The sequence below is a fragment of the Macaca nemestrina genome, chromosome 9, assembly GCF_043159975.1.
Source record: "Macaca nemestrina isolate mMacNem1 chromosome 9, mMacNem.hap1, whole genome shotgun sequence".
NCBI classification, from domain to species: Eukaryota; Metazoa; Chordata; class Mammalia; order Primates; family Cercopithecidae; genus Macaca; species Macaca nemestrina.
Window position 1 is genome coordinate 222,843 of NC_092133.1, and position 20,614 is coordinate 243,456.

Below are 20,614 nucleotides of genomic sequence, written 5' to 3' on the forward strand. Positions count from 1 at the left end.
TTCTCCTAATGCTATCCCTCCCCTAGCCCCCCACCCCCTGACAGGCCCCAGTGTGTGATGTTCCCCTCCCTGTGTCCATGTGTTCTCATTGTTCAGTTCCCACTTATGAGTGAGAACATGCAGTGTTTGGTTTTCTGTTCCTGTGTTAGTTTGCTGAGAATGATGGTTTCCAGCTTCATCCATGTCCCTGCAAAGGACATGAACTCATCCTTTTTTATGGCTGCATAGTATTCCATGGTGTATATGTGCCACATTTTCTTTATCCTGTCTATCATTGATGGGTCATCAGAATGAACAGGCAACCTACAGAATGGGAGAAAATTTTTGCAATCTATCCATCTGACAAAGGGCTAATGTCCAGAATCTACAAGAAACTTAAACAAATTTACAAGATAAAAGCAAACAACCCCATCAAAAAGTGGGTGAAGGATATGAACAGACACTTCTCAAAAGAAGATGTTTATGCAGCCAACAAACATATGAAAAAAAAGTTCATCATCACTGGTCATTAGAGAAATGCAAATCAAAACCACAATGAGATATTATCTCGTGCCGGTTAGAATGGTGATTATTAAAAAGTCAGCAAACAACAGATGCTGGAGAGGATGTGGATAAATAGGAACACTTTTACATTGTTGGTGGGAGCCTAAATTAGCAAATATTTTTTTAAAGAGAATATACTCCTAACTCTTACGGTACCTGAATAATCCTCGTAGCAAAAATTAAACAGAAATACTACAACAAAAGAAAAAAATCACACATCATTTTCTTTTTTAAACATTGACCCAATGTATTACCAAACTAATTCCTGTGAAATACAAAAAGAATAATATATCATGATAAAGGTAAGTTTGTTTAACCCATGGTTAATGTAACATATGAAAATCAAATCATCTATCATCTTAATAGATACCAAAAAGAATTTCATAAAAGTCAACACTTATTTATGATAAAAAGCAAAACCCTTAACAAATTAGGGATAGACTGGGCTTTCCTTGATCTGATAAATAGCATCTACAAAACCGAACATCAAATATTATATTTAATAGTGAAATTAAATGTGGAACACGTTTGCTCTGAGTCCATGAATGAGATAAGATCCCCATTGGCCACCTCTATTCAACACTGGACTGAAGGGTCCCAGTCCACAAAACAAAGCACAGAAAAAGAGATTAAAGGTACATGGATTGGAAGGAGAAGATAAATCTGAATATTCACGGATGACATGATTACACAAGTAGACATCTAAAAGATACTTTGGATTCAATTAAGAAGAGATTTTAAGAAAAAAAGAGGAATGTTCTGGCGTGAGGAGCTCTGCAACGCACTGCTGGGTGCAGAAGATGAAGATGGCACCACGTGTCTCTAAACCACAAACGTAACCACTGATTTCTATACATATTTGCATTTGCTGTAATGTGTGAGAAATCTGAAGGTTACCCAGCACAACCGTCCACAGCAGATGGCCCTCGAAGGGGATGGGGGTTAGAGCCAGGCAGGGCCTGGAAAGACTGGATTTTATACGGATGTGGAGGACATTGCAAGAGAAAGGCATCCAAGACGTTCTCACGAAATCCACTACAACTGTACAAGAGAATGAAGAGCTGTGATTTTGACAGCCAGCTGGTGGATCTCCTCCTCAGGGTGCTTTACAATGTCATCCCCTCCAGCGGAAATGCAGCCTCGTCATATCCCTGAGAAACGGGTCTGTTGGTTCCTCCCTCCACACGTGTAGACTGTCCCTCCAGGAGGTTAGACGCCTCCCCTGAAACTGGCGCAGGAGACACCGCATGACCAAATCGGCACATGTACAAGTTGTCCCCAAAGCACATTTGGCAAGCCCATAAGATAGGGACGCACAAACATGTCAACCAGAAAGCACCTGGCAACGTTCAAGGCATCTTGACACTGAAGCACCTCAAGCACCTGCAACAGCAGCGCAGTTCCCACAGGTGAGGAAACAGGCTGAGCAAGCTGCAGCATAGGCCCCTGCCAGACGCACGGCTCCCAGCGCACCCAACAGCCCTCTTCTCCCACCCCAGGGCAGGCCTCTCCGATGGGGACTCCAGCCACTGACTCTGCCCTCATTAGTGTGGCCCTGCTCTCCCCTGCCCACGGGTCCCCTTGCATCCATGAACCCTGTGGACAGCCCTTCTGAAGCCAGGCTCCTGTGGTCAGAGTCCCTTTCCACTGCATCCTGTGGTCAGCATCCATAGCCCACCCCAGAGCTCACCCCTGAGCTGGAGCACAAACCCACCTGCTGTTTCTGTGTCCCCCTTCACCACACCTGCGTCCTCCTCATCCTGGGGCACGGCCTCGGTCTCCATGATTTCCTCGTACAGTCCTGCTAGCGGCATTTCCCCAATGACATCATAGATCGCTTCTTCAGGAGATGCCTCAGATCTTCCCAGACCTGAAGCAAGGTGAACATGGTCACACGCAGGCCCTCAGTGTGGACGTGGCCACAGGCAAGGGAGGGCAGCGACTCCAGGCGGGAACCCCACCCAGGCAGCAGAAAGGCAGGACGCTGTTGGCTAGGATGGGGGGGCCACAGGAACACAGCCAGACCCCCAGTGCCCTCCCATCCCTGGCCACCGTCCCTTGTCAGTCAACCACATGATGCTTCCCGGTGAGCCCCAGTGTGCTGCCTGGGGGAACCTTCTAGGGTTCAGCTCAGTCTTGAGGGCTGGAGGCTGAGGCAGATGTCTGCCACTCTCTCTGGCCAATAAAATGAGCCCTAAGTGGCCAGGCACGGTGGCTCAAGCCTGTAATCCTAGCACTTTGGGAGGCCGAGACGGGCGGATCACGAGGTCAGGAGATCGAGACCATCCTGGCGAACACGGTGAAACCCCATCTCTACTAAAAAATACAAAAAACTAGCCGGGCGTGGTGGCGGGCACCTGTAGTCCCAGCTACTCGGGAGGCTGAGGCCGGAGAATGGCGTGAACCTGGGAGGCGGAGCTTACAGTGAGCGGAGATCCGGCCACTGCACTCCAGCCTGGGCGGCAGAGCGAGACTCTGTCTCAAAAACAAAAAAAGAAAAAAAAGCCCTGAGACCAGCCTGCAGGCTGAAGCAACTGCCTTAGATGCGGACCCACCATGTTGACTTCTGACCAACTCGAGTTCCGGGAAGGCCTCTAAGATTTCTATTTTATCTACTGTTCCTTGCATAAGAGCATGCATTTACCGTAAATCCTGCCCTTAAGCAATTGTCCTGCACGTCCCCTTCCCCTGGGGTATAAAACTTCTAGTTGTGAGGGATGATCATATGGGCATCCACCTTCTCAGCTAAAGGCCGTCCAAGGCACGGACATCGCTTGTCCTCATAAGTCCCTTTTAAGCGTTTCTTCCTAAGAAACTGGATTTGTCTGTCTCTTTCTTCAGCTTCCCTGGACTGTGGGGGTAGGTCTGCATAGGCCTGACCTATGGAGCATCCCACCTGCCCGGACCCCAACACCAGGTTGGAGCTGTGAGCTGCTCCTGCTCCCACACACCAGCTGATGGGATCAGGGTGGGGTCACGCTTACCCCTCTGCATGGCTTGTGTGACTCGAGGCAGAATCAGAAAGGCCATGAGGCCCAGAAGGAGAAGACCAAGAAGGGCTCCCAGGATGACACTGACCACCCAGAGTGTCCGGAAGGGCGCTGCAGGCAGCGGGGAGCCTGGGCCAGGCTCTGAGGAAGGAGAGGTCTTGAGCCAGCAGAGTGGCCAGCGGGGACCTGCACACCCTCCGCAGGACAGGGTGGCTCCAAGGGCCCAGCCACACCCCTCCCTCATGGGGGACCTGCGAGTTGGAAGTGCTGGGGGGGCATCTGCTGCTTTCAGCTGCGCAGAGCACCCCAGAATGACTAGTGTCCACTGGGGGGGTCTGCTTTCCAGGGACAGCCCCCTTCCTTGGTAAAACATGGCCCCCAAGCAGATGCCAGGGCAAGTCACAAGAGGTGACCAGAGCACAGAGAATGGGGGCGGCTCAGGGAAAGTTACCCACTGCTGCTATTTGTGCTAAGGTCATCGCTGTGGTTAACTGTTTGTTTGCTGCAAAGAGAATGAGGTGCAGGCTTTGGGAACAACTGAACCTGCCAACACCCAGGTGACACATACCCGAAACGGACAAGGATTGGAATAAACAAAAGGGAATTCCCAAAAAAGATTGGGGGAAACCCCAGGGGGTGCATGTCTCAAACAGGCCTCCACAGCAAATCAGCTTATCCCAGAAAAATCCCAGGGTGGAAACCAGCCCGCTAAAGCCTGGGCGTGCTCTCCTGCCCACCGAAGCGACGGAAGCAACACTCAAGACCGACCCCATCCCAGCGGCCTCTGCCGGCCTCATGACCCGTTTCCCAACGCCCCCCACTCACCCAAGCAGCGCACGCCCGCGTCCTCCTTGTGCGCGCAGTCTCCGCGTCCCCACCGCTCCGCAGGGCAGCCCCGCAGGGACGCCTCGCTGCCCCGGCACCCCACCTCGTCCAGCCACACGGGTCCGGAGCCAGGGCCAAAGGCGGCGGCCCCCAGGGCGGCGACGGCCCCACCACAGCCCAGCTGGCGGCACACGACCTCCGCGTCCACCAGGTCCCAGCCGTCGTCACACACGGTGCCCCAGGAGCCCGCGTGCCAGAGCTCCACGCGCCCGGAGCAGCGGTCCTCGCCCCCGCGCACGCGCAGCGCGCCCTCCTCTGGAACGGGGGCTGCCGTCACTGCGGGGGCTGGACCAGGATGGGAAGGAGGACAGGGACAAGGACAGAGGGGTACCTGGGCAGCCGAGCGAGGAGGGACAAGGACAGAGGGGTACCTGGGCAGCCGAGCGAGGAGGGACAAGGACAGAGGGGTACCTGGGCAGCCGAGCGAGGAGGAGCAGTTGAGGGGCTCCCCAGGGTCCTCAGGAACTTCTCCTGCCTTTTCTGCACAGGAAATGGGGACCCGTTTCTGTATTTGCAAGCTCAGCAGCTAAATTATGTAAAATATTTTTCGTTTCCTTTTTCCCTCTGTCTCCCCAACACACCAATTTCTGCTAAAGAGAGAACCCTCTGTTTAAGCAAGAGATCTCCACATGGGATTACAGATTCCACAAACTGTGCTGGAGTCTTTTCCAAGGGGGACGTCTCCCTGTGGGACGTCCTCAGACCATACCGGGAAGTGCAGGGGTCCTGCTTCCCTCACTGGGGAGATCACCGGGTCTGGGAAGACTCCAGATGTTCCCCACCCAGCCCAGAGCCTCAGCGCAGGGACCCCCCACCTTTGACTGGACCAGCACAGGGCAGACTCATCCAGAATAAGGAAAAGGGAAACTGACATTTCATCTCCCAGGAAAGGGCCCAGGCAGACACAGTGTGGGGCCCCTCAGAGGCCCCTCTCCACCACCACTCCCCCCCCACACAGGCCCACCCACTCACCTGTGCACAGGACCCACGCTTCCTCTCCACTGGAGCATGAACGCTGGTCCCAGGGGGCTGATGGGCACTGCCACAGGGACCGGTCATGCCTGTCCCTGCACTGGATGGAACCCACCCAGAGAAACTCAGGAGCAGACCAGCTTCCTCTCCTGGCCTGCAGCTGCCCGTGGGACCCACAGCCCAGCTGCCTACACAGGACCTCAAGGGAGGCCGCACTCAGGGTCCGGCAGACGCCACCCCAGGTCCCATTGTAGAAAATTTCCAGCCGCCCTGCGCATGGCTGCCTGTGGTCCTGAAGCCTCAGATCCGTGAACTCTGCAGAGAGAGAGGCCAGTCAACAAGGCCCAGCTCGGAGTGCGGGTGGGGACGACAAGGTGGAAGCGCTGCAGGACCTGAGCAGAAGACACCGGCGTCCTCCTTGTGGCTGCAGTCGTGCTGGCCCCACTCCGCCGACGGGCACTGCCACAGCGCAGACTCGTGGCCCTGGCAGCCCAGCTCATCCAGCCAGATGCGCCCTGCCCCGGCTCCGAAGTGTGCGGCCCCCAGGGCGCTCAGGGCGCGGCCACAGCCCAGCTGCCTGCAGACCACGTGCGCGTCCTGCAGGTCCCAGGCGTCGTCACACACGGTGCCCCACGCGCCCCCGTGCAGCACCTCCACGCGCCCCGCACAGCGCCCCGGCCCCGCGGCCAGCCGCACCCCGAGGCTCCCTGTGGAGAGACAGAGTCAGGGCGCCCAGGACCCCGCGGCGACGGGCCATCGGGGATGCGGTTCTGCCCTCACCAGAGCACACCACCCCGGCGTCCCGCGAGGTTCCCGCGGGCTCCTGCAGGGTCGCGGACACGTTGCACTGAGTCAGGCGGGTCTCGGTGCCCAGACAGCGCGCGCGGCTCAGCGACACCTGGACGGACCCGCGGCTGGGGGCAGGTGCGTCATAGGCTTGTTCGGCCGCTCCGCACCCGAGCTGCCGGCACACCACGTCCGCGCCGCGCAGGTCCCAGGCATCGTCCAGGACGCGGCCCCACACGCCCTCCAGGGAGACCTCCACGCGGCCATCACAGCGGCTCTGTCCTTCCCTCAGCCGCACGGCGTGGGGCAGACCTGGGGATGGGGACGCACAGGGGACCCAGGGTGTCAGCGGGAGGGACCCGGAACCACCCCACAGCAGGGCCCCTCCCTCTCCGCCCCCTCTGTCCATGCCTCTCACCCACCCTCCTCCTCCACCGTCCTGGCTGCACCCACCTGAGCAGACCGCAGAGGCTGAGTTTCCCGGGGCACAGGCCGGGGTGCCCAGGGTGCTTACTGGGCAATTGCACAAGTACGGTTCTGTCCCCCCACAGTGAAACGCGTCAGGCCAGATGGCAGCGTCCCCGTCCCCAAAATGGCCTCCTCGAGGTGCAGCCACCGCGTTGCCGCAGTTGAGCTGGTGGCAGAGGACGGTGGCATCTGCTATGTCCCAGTGGGTGGCACAGAGGGGCGCCCAGGACCCCTGCACCTGGAGCTCCACACGGCCCTCACAGCTGCTGCTGCCATTGACCAGCCTGAACTCTGGGGGAGAGGAAGAGTCAGCGTGGCTCGCACGTGGCAGACACTGTCTGCACTTTCCTTCATGTGAGCCTGAGCCTGGTTACACAGTCCAGTACTTGGGGGACCAGACTGAGGGCATGAAAACAGCTTTGGCGAGTGACGTCACCACAATTGCCTGGGAAATCAAAAAGTGAAGGGCATCATCCCTTCACTTAGGCAGTGATTAAGTTGGGAAAACTATGGAAATACACTTTGTCAGTGCTCTGGAATGCACCCAACACAGGGGAACGCTAATAAAGGTGAAGCTGCTGAATGTTGTCTCCAATAAGCAGGCAGTGAGCACCAAGACAGAGCTCCACACACCCTCTCAGATCCTGCTTCTCATTGCCAGCCAAAGCTCTGGGAAACGGGGCAGCACCCCTGGCCCCAGTCCCCAGGCCCCACACATGCTGCTGCACCTGGTTCTTGGTGTGAGCCTAGTCAAACATACCCCACACCCTGCACGTCAGAGGAAATGCCTGAGGGTAAGTAGCAACAACAGTATACGTGGCAGAGTAAGGAACCCCAAAGCTCCATCTCCCTCTAATGTAATGACTAGGTGGTAAAACTCATAACCAACTTTTTTGAAATTCTAGTATCTGGGAACAACTTGAAACCACTTAAGGAAGAAAGAAGTGGCAAATTTGATTCTGCATAAGGAACGAGTGAAGAATAATGCCTTAGTATTGAAGGTGTGCCCCAACAAAGAGCTAACATGCAAAGACTGGAAGAGTTGGGAGTGCTTGTTTGTCTGTTTTTTACTATGGGCATTTAAGGAAACATGTCTAATCACTAACCCCACTAACCAACAGAAAAGAGACCCTAGTGGTCACATGCAACAAAGAGTCTTTACAAAAGGAGTTTAGAAAAGTCATTAAACAGGGCCAGGCACGGTAGCTCATGCCTGTCATCCCAGCCCTTTGGGAGGCCAAGACGGGTGGATCATGAGGTCAGGAGTTCAATACCAGCCTGGCCAAGATGGTGAAACCCTGTCTCTACTAAAAATACAAAAATTAGCCAGGCACAAAATTATTACTAATTACTAATACAAAAATTAGTGGTGGATGCCTGTAATTCCAGCTACTCAGGAGGCAGAGGCAGAACTGCTTGAACACAGGGGGCGGAGGTTGCAGTGAGCCAAGATCACACTACTACACTCCAGCCTAGATGAAACAGCGAGACTCCATCTCAAAGAAAAAAAAAAAAATCATCAGCAACAACCAACCCTGGTGATAGAGAAAAATGTGATTTCTAGAGTTGCCACAGTATAATAATTCAAAATGTCCAGTTTCCAACAAAAAAGATGAGACATGCAAAGTAACCATAAATTATAACACATTTATAGGGGGAAAAGGGAAATAGAAATTGTCCTTGAGGATGCTAAGTTATCAGACTTACTAGACAAATACTTTAAATACACTGTCTTAGATATGCTCAAAAAGCTATAGGAAACCAGGATAATGATATCTTACCAAATAAGGAATATTGATAAAAATATATAAATTATAAAAAGGAATTGAGTAGATTTTTCTGTAGCTTAAAAAAGTTCAATAACAAATGAAAAATTCACTAAAAGGTTCAACAGCAGATCCCTTGAGTGAGCAAAAGATAGAATCTATGAACTTGAATATAAGTCAATTCAGATTATCTAGTCTGAGGAGCAGAAAGAAAAAAGAATTAAAAAAATCAATAGATCCCAAAAGACCTGTGGGACACCATTAAGGATACTAAGAGATGCATAATCAGAGTCACAGAAAGAGAGAACACTGGCTCTTCCACAGAATAACAAAAAAAAAAAAAAAATTTTAAGAGAGAGAGGAGAAAGTGAAAGAAAAAATATTTGAAGAAATAATGGTAAAAAAATTCCAAGTTTGATGAAAGATATAAGTCTGCATCCAAGAAGCTCAACGAACTTCAAGTAGGTTATACTTAAAAATATCTGCACTGAGACACGTTAAAATCAAACTCTCAAAAGACAAATGTAAAGAGAATCTTGAAAGTAGCAAGAGAGAAGCGACTCGTCATGTACAAGGGATCCTCCATAAGACCAACGGTTGATTTCTCAGCAGGAACCACGGAAGCCAGAAAGCAGTGGAGTAGTATATTTAAAGTGCTGAGAGGAAAACCTGGTCACTCCAAAATTCTGTATCTAGCAAAACTATCCTTAAAAATGAAGAACTTTAAACAAAAGCTGAGGAAATTCATTGCTAGTAGACTTGTCCTACAAGAAATGCTAAAGGGTTTAATTCAGGCTGAAATAAAGGCACTAAACAGTAAATCAAAGCCTAATGATTAATCTAATAACACTGATAAGGATAATTACATAGGAAAATATAAAGGCCAACAGTATTGTATTTGGGGTTTGTTATACCTTTGTTTGTTCGTACATGCTTTAAAAAAATAGGCATGAAACAAAATTATACATTTATGTTAATGGACAATGTGTAAAGATGAATTAGTGACAATAACAATATAAGAGCAGAGATTTTGTATACTATTGAAACTAAGTTGGTTTTAGTGCAAACCAGAGGTTTGTAAATTTAAAATATTTCTTATGATCTCCAGGGGAACCACTAGATAGAAAACTAAGAAATATACCAAAAAATAAAAAAACAGAATGGGAAGGGAGTGAAAATGGTACACTGTAAATGTCAATTAAATGCAAAAGAAGGCAGTAATGGAGGAATTGAGGAACAAAAAAAATAAGACATGTAGGAAACAAATAGAAAAATAGCAGAAGTGAATACTCCTTATTGGTAATTACTTTAAATGTAAAGGGATTAAACCATCTAAATAAAAGGCAGGAAGGGACAAAATGGATTTTTTTAAAAACTTGTTTTAAAATGTGCTCTCTTCATAAATTCACTTCAGATCAAAAGACCATTAGGTTAAAAGTGAAAGTTTGGAAAAGATACACATAGTCACCAAAAGAGAGTTGAAGTAGCTATACAAATATCAGACAAAATAGACCTAGTCACAGTTTGAATGTTCATGTTCCTCCAAAATTCATGCTGAGATAGAATCCGAAAAGCAACAGCATTAAGAGGTGAAGCTTTTTGGAGGTGGTTAAGCCATGAGGGCTCCATCCTCATGAAGGACATTAGCCCTCATAAAGGGCTCAAGGGAGCAACTTCGTCCCTTTTCCTCTTTTGCTCCTCTGTTACGTGAGGACACAAAGAAGGCCCCATCTGTGAGGAACAGGTCCCTCCAGACACTGAATCTGCTGGTTCCCTGACCCTGGATTTCTCAGCCTCCAGAACTCTGAGACATACATTTCTGTCATTTACAAATTACCCAGTCTACAGTGTTTTCTATAGCAGCCTAGATGGACTAAGACAGACTTTAAGTTAAAAATTGTGAGGAGAGATAAGAAAAGGATTACATATTTATTAAAGGGTCAGTCCATCAAAAGAATATACAACAAATATAAGCATACGTGCAGCTAATAACAGAGCCAAAAGTAATAAAGAAAAAAATTGACCAAATTGAAGGCAGAAATAGATGACTGTAAATAATAACTAGAACCAAAAACATCTCACTTTTAATAATGGATAGACCATCTATGCATATAGCTAATAAGGAAAGAAATCACTGGAAGAACACTATAAACCAACTAGACCTCACAGACATATGCGAAACACTGTGCTCAACTCAGCAAAATACACATTTTTCTCTCGTGTCCATGAAATGTTCATCAGGGTAGACACTATGTTGAGGCATAAATCAAGTCCGAATAAATTTTAAAGAACTGAAATCATAAAAAGTATCTTCTCTGACCAAAAAGGAATGAAGTTAGAAATAAATTTAAAAGGGGAAACTGGGAAATTATCAAATAGAACACACCCATAAGCAACCAATAAGTCAAGGAAGAAATCACAAGGAAAATTAGAAAATACTTTTGGATGAATGAAAGTGAAAACACAACATAACAAAATTTATGGATTGAAATGAAAGCAATGCTTAGAGAAAATTTTATAGTAACGAACATCTATATTAGGAGCAAATAAATATCTCAAATTAATAATGGCATTTACACCTTAAAAAACTAGAAAAGGAAGAATAAACTAAACCTGAAGCTAGCAGAAGGAAGGAGATACTAAATGAAATATAGAATGAAAAACAATAGAGATAATAACAAAAATAAAAGCTAAGTCTGTGAAGAGATCAACAAAAGTGACAACATTTAGCTAGACTGACCAATAAAAAAAGAGAACACCCAGCTGGGCGTGGTGGCTCATGCCTGGAATCCCAGCACTGTGGGAGGTCAAGGCGGGTGGATCACGAGGTCAGGAGATTGAGACCAACCTGGCTAACATGGTGAAACCCCGTCTCTACTACAAAAAAAAAAAAAAAAAAAATTAGCCAGGCGTGGTGGCGGGTGCCTATACTCCCAATGACTCGGGAGGCTGAGGCAGGAGAACGGTGTGAACCCGGGAGGCAGAGCTTGCAGTGAGCTGAGATCGCGCCACTGCACTCCAGCCTGGGTGACAGAGTGAGACTCCATCTCAAAAAAAAAAAAAAAAAGAGAGAGAACATTCAAATCACCAAAATCAGAAATGAATGTGGGGGGTACTTGGTATGAAATCTATACAAATAAAAGAGAAGTGTAAATGAACACCTTGACTAATTTCATAGTATTCACTCCCCAGTTAGATAATTTAGATGAAATGAACAGATTTCTAGGAATACACAAATTATCAAAACTGACCCAATGATGAACAGAAAATCTGAACAGAGCTATAAAAAGTAAAGGAAATAAATCAGTAAACAAAAACCTCTGAACAAAGAAAAGCCAAGCACCAGGTATCTTCACTTCACTAGAATGAAGGAAAAAAAAATAAAACAAAATAAAACATGATAATTTCAATTGATGCAGAACAAGCATTTGACAAAATCCAACAGACTGTCATGATAAAGCATTCAACAAACCAGAATAGAAGGGAACTTCCTCAATGTGCTGAAGAACATTTATTAAAAACCCACAACTAGCATCATACTCAATGAAGAAAAACTGAAAGCTTATCCCTTGAGATAAGGAACAAGACAAATATACACTTTTTCACCATTTCTACTCAACATTCTACTGCAAGTTCTAGCCAGAGAAATTAGGCAAGAAAAAAGAAATAAAAAGCATCTGTATTGGAAAGGAAGAGGAAAAACTACCTGTATTCACAGGTACATGATCTTACATATAGAAAATCCTACAGAATCCACAAAAAAACTATTTAAAGCCATAAGAAATTTCAGGAAAAAAGAGGGCATAAAAAAATAGTTGCATTTCTATATTCTAACTATGAATAATAATAAAAGAAGACCCCAAGAATACTCAAAGCAATCCTGAGCAAAGATCAAAGCTGAAGGCATCACATTACTGGATTTCAAAGTATACTACAAAACTATAGTAACCAAAACAGCATGGTACTTGATATGAAAATAGACACATAGGCCAGTGAAACAGAGAGAGAAGATAAATAAATCCATGTACTTACAGTCACCTGATTTTTAACAAAGGTGCCAAGAATACACATTGGGAAAAGGACAGTCTCATCAACAAATGGTGCTGAGAACACTGGATATCCACATGCAGAATGAAACTAGACCCCTGCCTCTCACTATATACAAAAATCAATTCAAGGTTTATTACAGACCTAAATGAAAGACCCACAACGATAGAGACAACTAGAAGAGAACAGGGGAAGTGCTCAGGACATTGGTCTAGCAAGGATTTTTCAGATAATACCTGAAAAGCACAGGCAACAAAAGCAAAAATAGACAAATGGGTTTACAGAAAACTAACAACCTTCCATACAGCAAAGGAAACAATTGACAACATGAGAGAAAATCAGTAAGTTGAAGAGATATCTGTACCCCCATGTTTATGGCAACACTAATCACAATAGCCAAACTATGGACTTGAACCTGTGTTCATCAATGGGTAAATAGAGAAAATGTGGTCTATGTATTACACAAAATGAAATCTTATTCAGTCTTAAAAACAGAATGGAATCCTGTCATTTGCAGCAATGTGGATGGCCTGGCAGACATTATGTTAGGTGAAATAAGTCAGAGAAAGACAAACACCAGAGGATCCCACTTGCACATGGAATCTTGAAAAGTTGATCTCATAGAAGTAGACAGTAGAATGGGGGCTACCAGAGTTAGGGAGTGTAGTGAGGAGGAGATATGGGGGTGACTGGTCAACTGGTAAAACGGTAGAGACAGAGAGAAGTTTCGGTGTTCTACAGCACAGGCGGTTGGATACAATTAACAGTATTGTACTATATATTTCAAAATAGCTAGAAGAGAGAATTTTGAATGTCCTCACCACAAAGATACAATCATGTTGAGGTGATGGATACGCTGAATGCCCTGATTTGATTATTACACAATATATACATGCACTGGAACCCTGCACTATACCCCATAAATGTGTACAATTAGTATGTATCCAAAATGTGTCAATTTAAAAAAGAATGAAATAATAATAATAATGTTTACCAAGGAGGCCCAAGACAGACTTATACACTGAAAAATACAAAACATTTTTGAAAACAATCAGTGAAAACCTAAACAAATGCAAAGACATCCTATGTTCATAGATTGAAAGATTTAATATTGTTAAGACGGCAATACTCCCAAACCAATCCACAGATTCTATGAAATCTCTATCAAAATCCCAACAACTATTTTTTGTTCAGAGATAGAACTGATTCTAAAATTCAGATGCAATTTCAAGGGACCTTAAATAACCAAAACAATACTGAAAAAGAAAAACTTACAGGACTCATTTCCCTATTTCAAAACTACTACAGAGCTATGGTAATCAACCACTGGCATGAAAATACACATATAAGTCAACAGAACAGATTGAATGTCCCAAAATAAGTGTATCCATGTGGGGCAAAGGATTTTCACATGGTGTGAAGAAAATTCAATAGGAAAGATCACCTAATCATTACAAAAGTATACATGTACTGAGACATCACACTGTACAATTATTATGTGTCATTTTAGAACAATAAATACATACGTTCAAAACATAAGGAAAGAATAATGTCTTCAACAAATGGACAACTGGGCGCCACACACAAAGGAATGAATGGAACCCTTTCCTTATACCATATACAAAATGTAAGTCAAAGTCAATCAAAGACCAAATAACAGCTGAAACTATACAACTGAGAAAAAACCACAGGAGTAGTCTTCATGACCTTGGATTAGAGACTGGATTCTTAGATATGACACTAAAAGTTCAAGAAACAAAAGGGGAATAAATAGGTAAACAGGACTTCCTCAAAACTAGAAGCTTGTGCCTGAAGGGGCATTATCGGAAGTGAAAAACACCCCACAGAACGGGGGGAAATATTTGCCAATGATATATTGAAAGGGATGTAGGGTCCGCATGGAGAAGGGTCCTGAATAAACATTCCTCCAAAGATGAGCAACTCAAAGTCAACAAACACCTGCGAGAGGAAGGGAGGGAGGGAGCGAGGAATGAAGAGAGGGAGGGAGGAAGGAAGGAGAGAGGGAGGAAGGGAGGGAGGGAGGGAATGGAGGGAGGGAGGAAGGGAGGGAGGGAGGGAATGGAGGGAGAGAGGGAGGAAGGAAGGGAGGGAGGGAATGGAGGGAGGAAGGGAGGGAGGGAGGAAGGAAGGGAGGGAGGGAATGGAGGGAGGAAGGAAGGAGGGAGGGAGGAAGGGAGGGAGGGAGGGAATGGAGGGAGGGAGGAAGGAAGGAAGGGAGGGAGAGAGGAAGGGAGGAAAGGAGGGAGGGAGGGAGGAAGGAAGGAGGAAGGAAGGAGGGAGGGAGGAGGGAGGGAGGGAGGAAGGAGGGAGGGAGGGAGGAAGGAAGGAGGGAGGGAGGGAGGAAGGAAGGAGGAAGGAAGGAGGGAGGGAGGAGGGAGGGAGGGAGGAAGGAAGGAGGGAAGGAGGAGGGAGGGAGGGAGGGAGGAAGGAGGAAGGAAGGAAGGAAGGAGGGAAGGAGGAGGGAGGGAGGAAGGAGGAAGGAAGGAAGGAAGGAAGGAGGGAAGGAGGGAGGGAGGAAGGAGGAAGGAAGGAGGAAGGAAGGAGGGAAGGAGGGAGGGAGGGAGGGAGGGAGGAAGGAAGCTGGGGTCCCAGCAGCCCCAGGCCCAGGGCGCGAGCGCCGGGTTCGGTGTCCAGGGAGTGGCCGTGCCCGCGCCCCACAGGGCACTGAGCGCCGCCCCCGCCCCGCAGCCTCGGCCTCCCTGCCCCGACCCAGCCTCCCTGCCCGGACCCGGGTGACTTACTTTCTCCGGTGCACCTGAGCCCCGCGTCACGGCCGGGCCCACACTGGCTCCCGCGCGCCCGCGGGCAGTGGAACAGCAGCGACTCGTTGCCCGCACAGCGGAAGGCCTCGGTCCACACCGGCCCCGAGCCCCGGCCGAAGCGGGCGCCCTCGGGCGTGGACGCCGCCGCCCCGCACTGCAGCTCCCGGCACACTACGTGGGCCGTGGCCAGGTCCAGGTCCGCGTGGCAGACGGTGCCCCAGGTCAGGCCCCGCCTCACCTCCAGGCGCCCGGAGCAGGGGTGCTCGCCGCCCACCAGCCGGGCCTCGGTGTGTCCTGGGGGCAGACGCTGGGCTGGAGCACAGGGCAGGACCGGCTCGGTGTAGGCCTCTGGGATGAAGCGACCTGACCGCTGCCCTCGGGTCCCACGGAAAGGACCGATGCAGGAGGACTCAGGACCACCGGGGCTGGTCCGGCCCCTGGGGCTCTGAAGCGGCAGGAGAGGTCCTGGGGTGGGCAGGCGGAGGCCTCTGCCACCCTCCCATCTCCCTGGGGTCCTGGCTCCGGCAGAATTCGGACAGCAACAGTCCCCACCCCAAAACAAGGATGTCTATCCCGGGGCCTGGGGCCCCCACATCTGTGTCATGGAGCCCACTCCCAGGCTGGGACCTGGACCCTGGCAGGCCACTGTAACCACCTGGTCAGTTTTAAGCCCCGTGCCCAGCCACACCCTGGCCAGAGCCCCGAGGGAGGAGCTGCCATCCATGTCAGCCATCTCCCCAGGTGACCCCTGGGCCACCAGCCCCTCTCCCTCCCCCGGACAGGGGTACAGGAGGGCAGCAGCATAGGGGCCTCGCTGGGCAGGTGCTGAAGCCCCAGGAGACAAGACCCCCACACCCTGTAGGCCAGGGCCATCCCCTCAGTCCCCGCACACTGCTCTGAGTGGACACCTCCCGTCTCAGAGATTCTCAGGAAAGGGCGTCCGTACCTGCACACACCACCTCAGAGTCTGTTGGGAGGTCACAGTGGTCTAGGAAGTTCAGGTTGAACCTGCAGTTGAAGATGCTGGACTCTGTTCCCTGGCAGGAAATGACTTTCGAGCCCAGCCAGCCTGGGTGCCCTGTGAGGTGGGGCCTGGATGCCTGGAGCGCTGGGCCGCACCCCAGCCTTCTGCAGAAGACACTGGCCTCCTTCTGGTGCAAGCCACAGCTTATCACAGGGCCTTCCGTTATCCTGATCACAGGGGTTCCCGCACAGGGGCTGCCTCCACCACGCAGCCCCAGGGAGGCCAGCTTTCCTCCTGCACACACAGGTGCCCACTCTGGTTCCACTTCAGTTCTGCTGGGGCTTGGTCCTCCCACCCCTAACGTGTGGACTGAGGCAGTGGCCTTTGTTGAAGGATGAGGTGTGTGGGGGTCTGCAGCAGAGGCCTTTCTTTCGGGCCCAGGACCCCAGAGGGGGCAGCCAGAGACTATACCTGCCCACTTTAGGTCCCCTCTCCCCACCACCCTGTGCCCAAGAGGCCACCTGCATAGATGGCAGGACAAGCTCCATGCCCTCTGGCTTCTGGGGCCTTGCCCACAGTGAGGGCCCATCAAGCGGGGAGGACAGCACATAGGAGATCGGCCCATCTGCTCCTCTCTGAGAGGCCCTGCAGGCCAGTATCCCAGGCCTGGTCATACCCCCACAGTGCTCTCCACACAGGGCCAGCTGTCTCTGGTTCTGGAGCTCATGCCTTGGAGTTTGCAGGCCAAGGCCCTCTGGTGCCAGTGGCCTCTCCTTGCCTGTGTCAATGCCCCTCATTTCTCTCTCCTCACACATGCCACTTTGAGCCTCTGCTTCCCACCAACAATCCAGCAGAGGGGAAAGGGCAGGGTCCCCGCCAGAGCCTGAGCAGGACAGGGCTGCTGAAATCTGGGGCAGATCCAGGAGCTCAGAGGCTCCTGAGTGGGCCCTGACAAGGGAGAGCACAGGAGCAGAAAGCCGAGATGAGGGCCAGGAGGGAGCACCTCACTCAGCACCAGCCTCCGCACCTGCCTGAGCCCCTAGGCCGGTGCCTCCACTCGTGCCAGCCACTCAGGGGAGGAAGAGAGGGACCCTTCACCCCACAAGGTCCCGTGGTCACCACTGGCCCCCAATGTTTGATGGTTGCCATGAGTCAACTGAACCCCAAAAGGACTGAACTCGGGCTGGGGTCCCGGCCAGGGATGGCCTCGGTGTGTAATATGTTGCTCAATTGTGCTGTGCCGTCTGGGCCTTTGGAGGGGACACACGTGGGGTCATACAGTGCCATGAGGGTCTGAGGGTCACAGCACTGGAGTCACAGTCACCCCAGGAAGAAGGGTCTTGTCTTCCACCCCGGGGGACTCAGGCAACACCCCTCCTCCCCAAAGTGAAGGTCGTGGGCGGGGACAGGGCCACAGACTGGCAGAAGTGGCTCCCGGGGCACCCGTCCTACCTGAGCAGTGGACTGCACCGATGCACTCACACTCACAGCCGTTCAGTGACCCCCACTTCCCCAGGGAGCAGTCCCAGAGCGAGGCCTCCACACCCTGGCACTGCACGCCCTGCAGCAAGGACTGCTGAGCCTCCTGCGGCCACACCACATACGTGGGGACATAGAGGGCGCGACCACAGCCCAGCTGCCTGCAAATCACAGACGCCTCCCGCAGGCCCCAGTGGTCCCCACACACCAGGCCCTGCTGCCCCAGGGACTGCACCTGCAGGAGGCCCTCGCAGCGGTTTCCACCCCTCACCAGGGCCAGGGACTCTGCAGCGGGAGCTTCGGGGACAAGAACATAGGAAAGGCGTCATGGCAAAGGTACCCTTGAGTACTTTATGCCCAGAAATCTAACTGTCACCTTCCAGCCCAGTTTGCACCTTACTCTTGATTTTCCCAAGTTTTCTCACGCATTATTTGGATGTCACCAATAACATGAACAAACTTAAATATCAACAAAAATGAACAAAATGTTAACAAAAACAGCCTAAGGACCATTTTCTGAGGAAATTCAATGAAGTGAAGGTCCCAGCCTTTCACATGCATTTGGAAGGCCCAGAAAACAAGACTGTGATCACTCTGCTCACTCATGAGCCCTGCAGCGGACACCCCAGCCCTCTGTGGTCGCCAGCTGAGGCTCCCAGGATTCACAGCAAGGAGCAGACGGGACCACTGTGGTGTCGTGGCCCCCGCCCCCATGGAATGTCCTGCACACCGGGGCTCTGACCCCCAGCGCCCTGCAGGCAGGGGCACACACTCACCGGGAGGGCGGGTCCCGCAGGCCAGGAGCAGGGGCCACAGTCCCAGAGGGAACAATGCCATGCCTGGCCACTCTGCTGCTGCCGTGCCCCAGGCTGATGCTCTCGTGGCAGGGACGTGTGTTCCGCCCCCGGACGGAAGGTGGACGCCGACTCAGTGTGACACCTTTCTGAGAAGGAAGGCCCGTGCACGCCCTCGCCTCCTCCCCCCATATCAGAGCTGTCATCTGTCACCCGTGCCTCAGCCCAGACGGTGCCAGCAGCGTGTGGTGAGGCCAGGCTGGGCTTCCTGCAGCTGGTGCCCAGTGCAGCCCCAGGCGTGAGATGGACCAGTGAGGGCCCATTCTCAGCAAGGCCCTGGTGGCCACGGGTGCTGACACCAGGGCCTGGCAGCGGAGGGATGGACCTTCTCTGCCTCTCACAAAAGGTGCGGCTGAAGACCTAGGGTCGTGCCAAGCTCATGCGCTGTGAACACACAGACCTAGCAATGGGAGCAAAATTCTGAAAAACGTGCGTGCCTGCGACCCGAATTCGTAAGGGATGCACGGCCTCCCTGTGAGGCTGTGTCCTTGGGAAGCCGCCAAATCCAACAGAGGATTAAATCAATGATGCGGCGTCTGAGGCAAGGCCAGAAAGGGTTAGGCTTAGGGTTAGGGCAGCGTGTATGCACGGCTGGATAAACACTCGCATTTGGGCAAGTCAATACGCCAGCTACGTGCTTTTAGAGACGGGGTTTCACCATGCTGCCCAGGCTGGTCTCGAACTTTTGGACTCAAGTGACCCGCCTGCCCTGGCCTCTTTTTTTTTTTTTTTTTTTTTTTTTTTTGAGACGGAGTCTCGCTCTGTGGCCCAGGCTGGAGTGCAGTGGCTGGACCTCAGCTCACTGCAAGCTCCGCCTCCCGGGCTCACGCCATTCTCCTGCCTCAGCCTCCCGAGTAGTTGGGACTACAGGCGCCCGCCACCTCGCCCAGCTAGTTTTTTGTATTTTTTAGTAGAGACGGGGTTTCACTGGGTTAGCCAGGATGGTCTCGATCTCCTGACCTTGTGATCCGCCCGTCTCAGCCTCCCAAAGAGCTGGGATTACAGGCTTGAGCCACCACGCCCGGCCGCCCTGGCCTCTTAAAGTGCTGAGATTACAGGCATCAGCACACCCCGTCTGGCCTGTTTTTACATGTACAATAATTAAGCATGGTATTATTTTATAAGCAGCATAATATCAATAAAGGTCAATTTCCAGTAGATTTGCCAGAGAACCAGTTCAGAACAGGGTGACTCCGGTTTCTAGACCTCTATGTGGAGACCAGGAGAGTGAGAGGGAACCAGATTTCCAGAGAAGGTCACAGGCCCGTCCGCCAGGCTGTGTGTGCTGGAGCCCCGTGCCTGGGACCTGCCGCTGCCTCAGGTGCTTCCCCGCACTCTGACTTGCAAAGGGCCTCTTTAGTGCCCTGCACATGAAGTCAGGAAGGTGAAAGCCCTGGGGAGGCCTTGGGGGAGGGTTTGCAGCTCTAGGTCCCCGTGTCTGTGCCAATCGCTGTAAAAAAAAAAAACTCATAAAACACGGCTGCTGGAAGACCGAGGGGAAGAAACGGGGGGGGCGAGGCAGGCACACATGGCAAGGCTGGGAGGAGCGAGGCTGGCACACACGGCAAGGCTGGAGCAGGCAGCAACACCAGGGTCCTCCCTGTGGCACTGACAGCTTCACTCTGCTCCCCAAGTGTCCTCCACGTCCGTGTCTCATGCTCACACCTCATCCCATTTCCTGCCACCTCGCTGCTCTCTCCCCCACGGCCCCTCCACACACCTCATGCCTCCCTACCCTCACCCTCCCCAGGGACCACCCACATCCCCTACCCCCCACCTTGCCCTAAGGACACGCCTCGCACGGAGTCAAGCCAGGTTGGCCAACCCTCGATTAGGGGTTGTTGCCTGAGAGCAGGCCCTGCCGGTTCTCGGAGGGTAAGGTGTGCTCAGACGGTAGGTAAGCCTCTGCCCCCAGCTCCATCAGGAGCTGCTCCAGCTGCACCCCAAGAAGCTGGCCACACGTCCTCAGCACCGCACTTCTGCCCGGAGGCCCTGCCCACGCTCTCCGGACGTCCCCTCCGCACCGCACTTCTGCCCGGAGGCCCTGCCCACGCTCTCCGGACGTCCCCTCAGCACC

General features: G+C 51.3%; 1 protein-coding gene across 1 annotated transcript; it reads right to left on the bottom strand.

Moving 5' to 3' along the window:
* Positions 1 to 60: 60 nt before the first annotated feature.
* On the bottom strand, positions 61 to 19,507 carry LOC105471310 (scavenger receptor cysteine-rich domain-containing protein SCART1-like). The gene is given in 15 exon segments (XM_071068881.1): positions 61 to 1,771; positions 2,258 to 2,413; positions 3,528 to 3,674; positions 4,359 to 4,673; positions 4,830 to 4,898; positions 5,170 to 5,183; positions 5,433 to 5,553; positions 5,556 to 5,705; positions 5,783 to 6,038; positions 6,040 to 6,488; positions 6,630 to 6,935; positions 15,220 to 15,534; positions 16,187 to 16,498; positions 17,657 to 17,980; positions 18,460 to 19,507. Coding segments are annotated over 15 exon segments (3,117 nt in total). The 5' UTR covers positions 18,521 to 19,507; the 3' UTR covers positions 61 to 1,649.
* Positions 19,508 to 20,614: the final 1,107 nt, after the last annotated feature.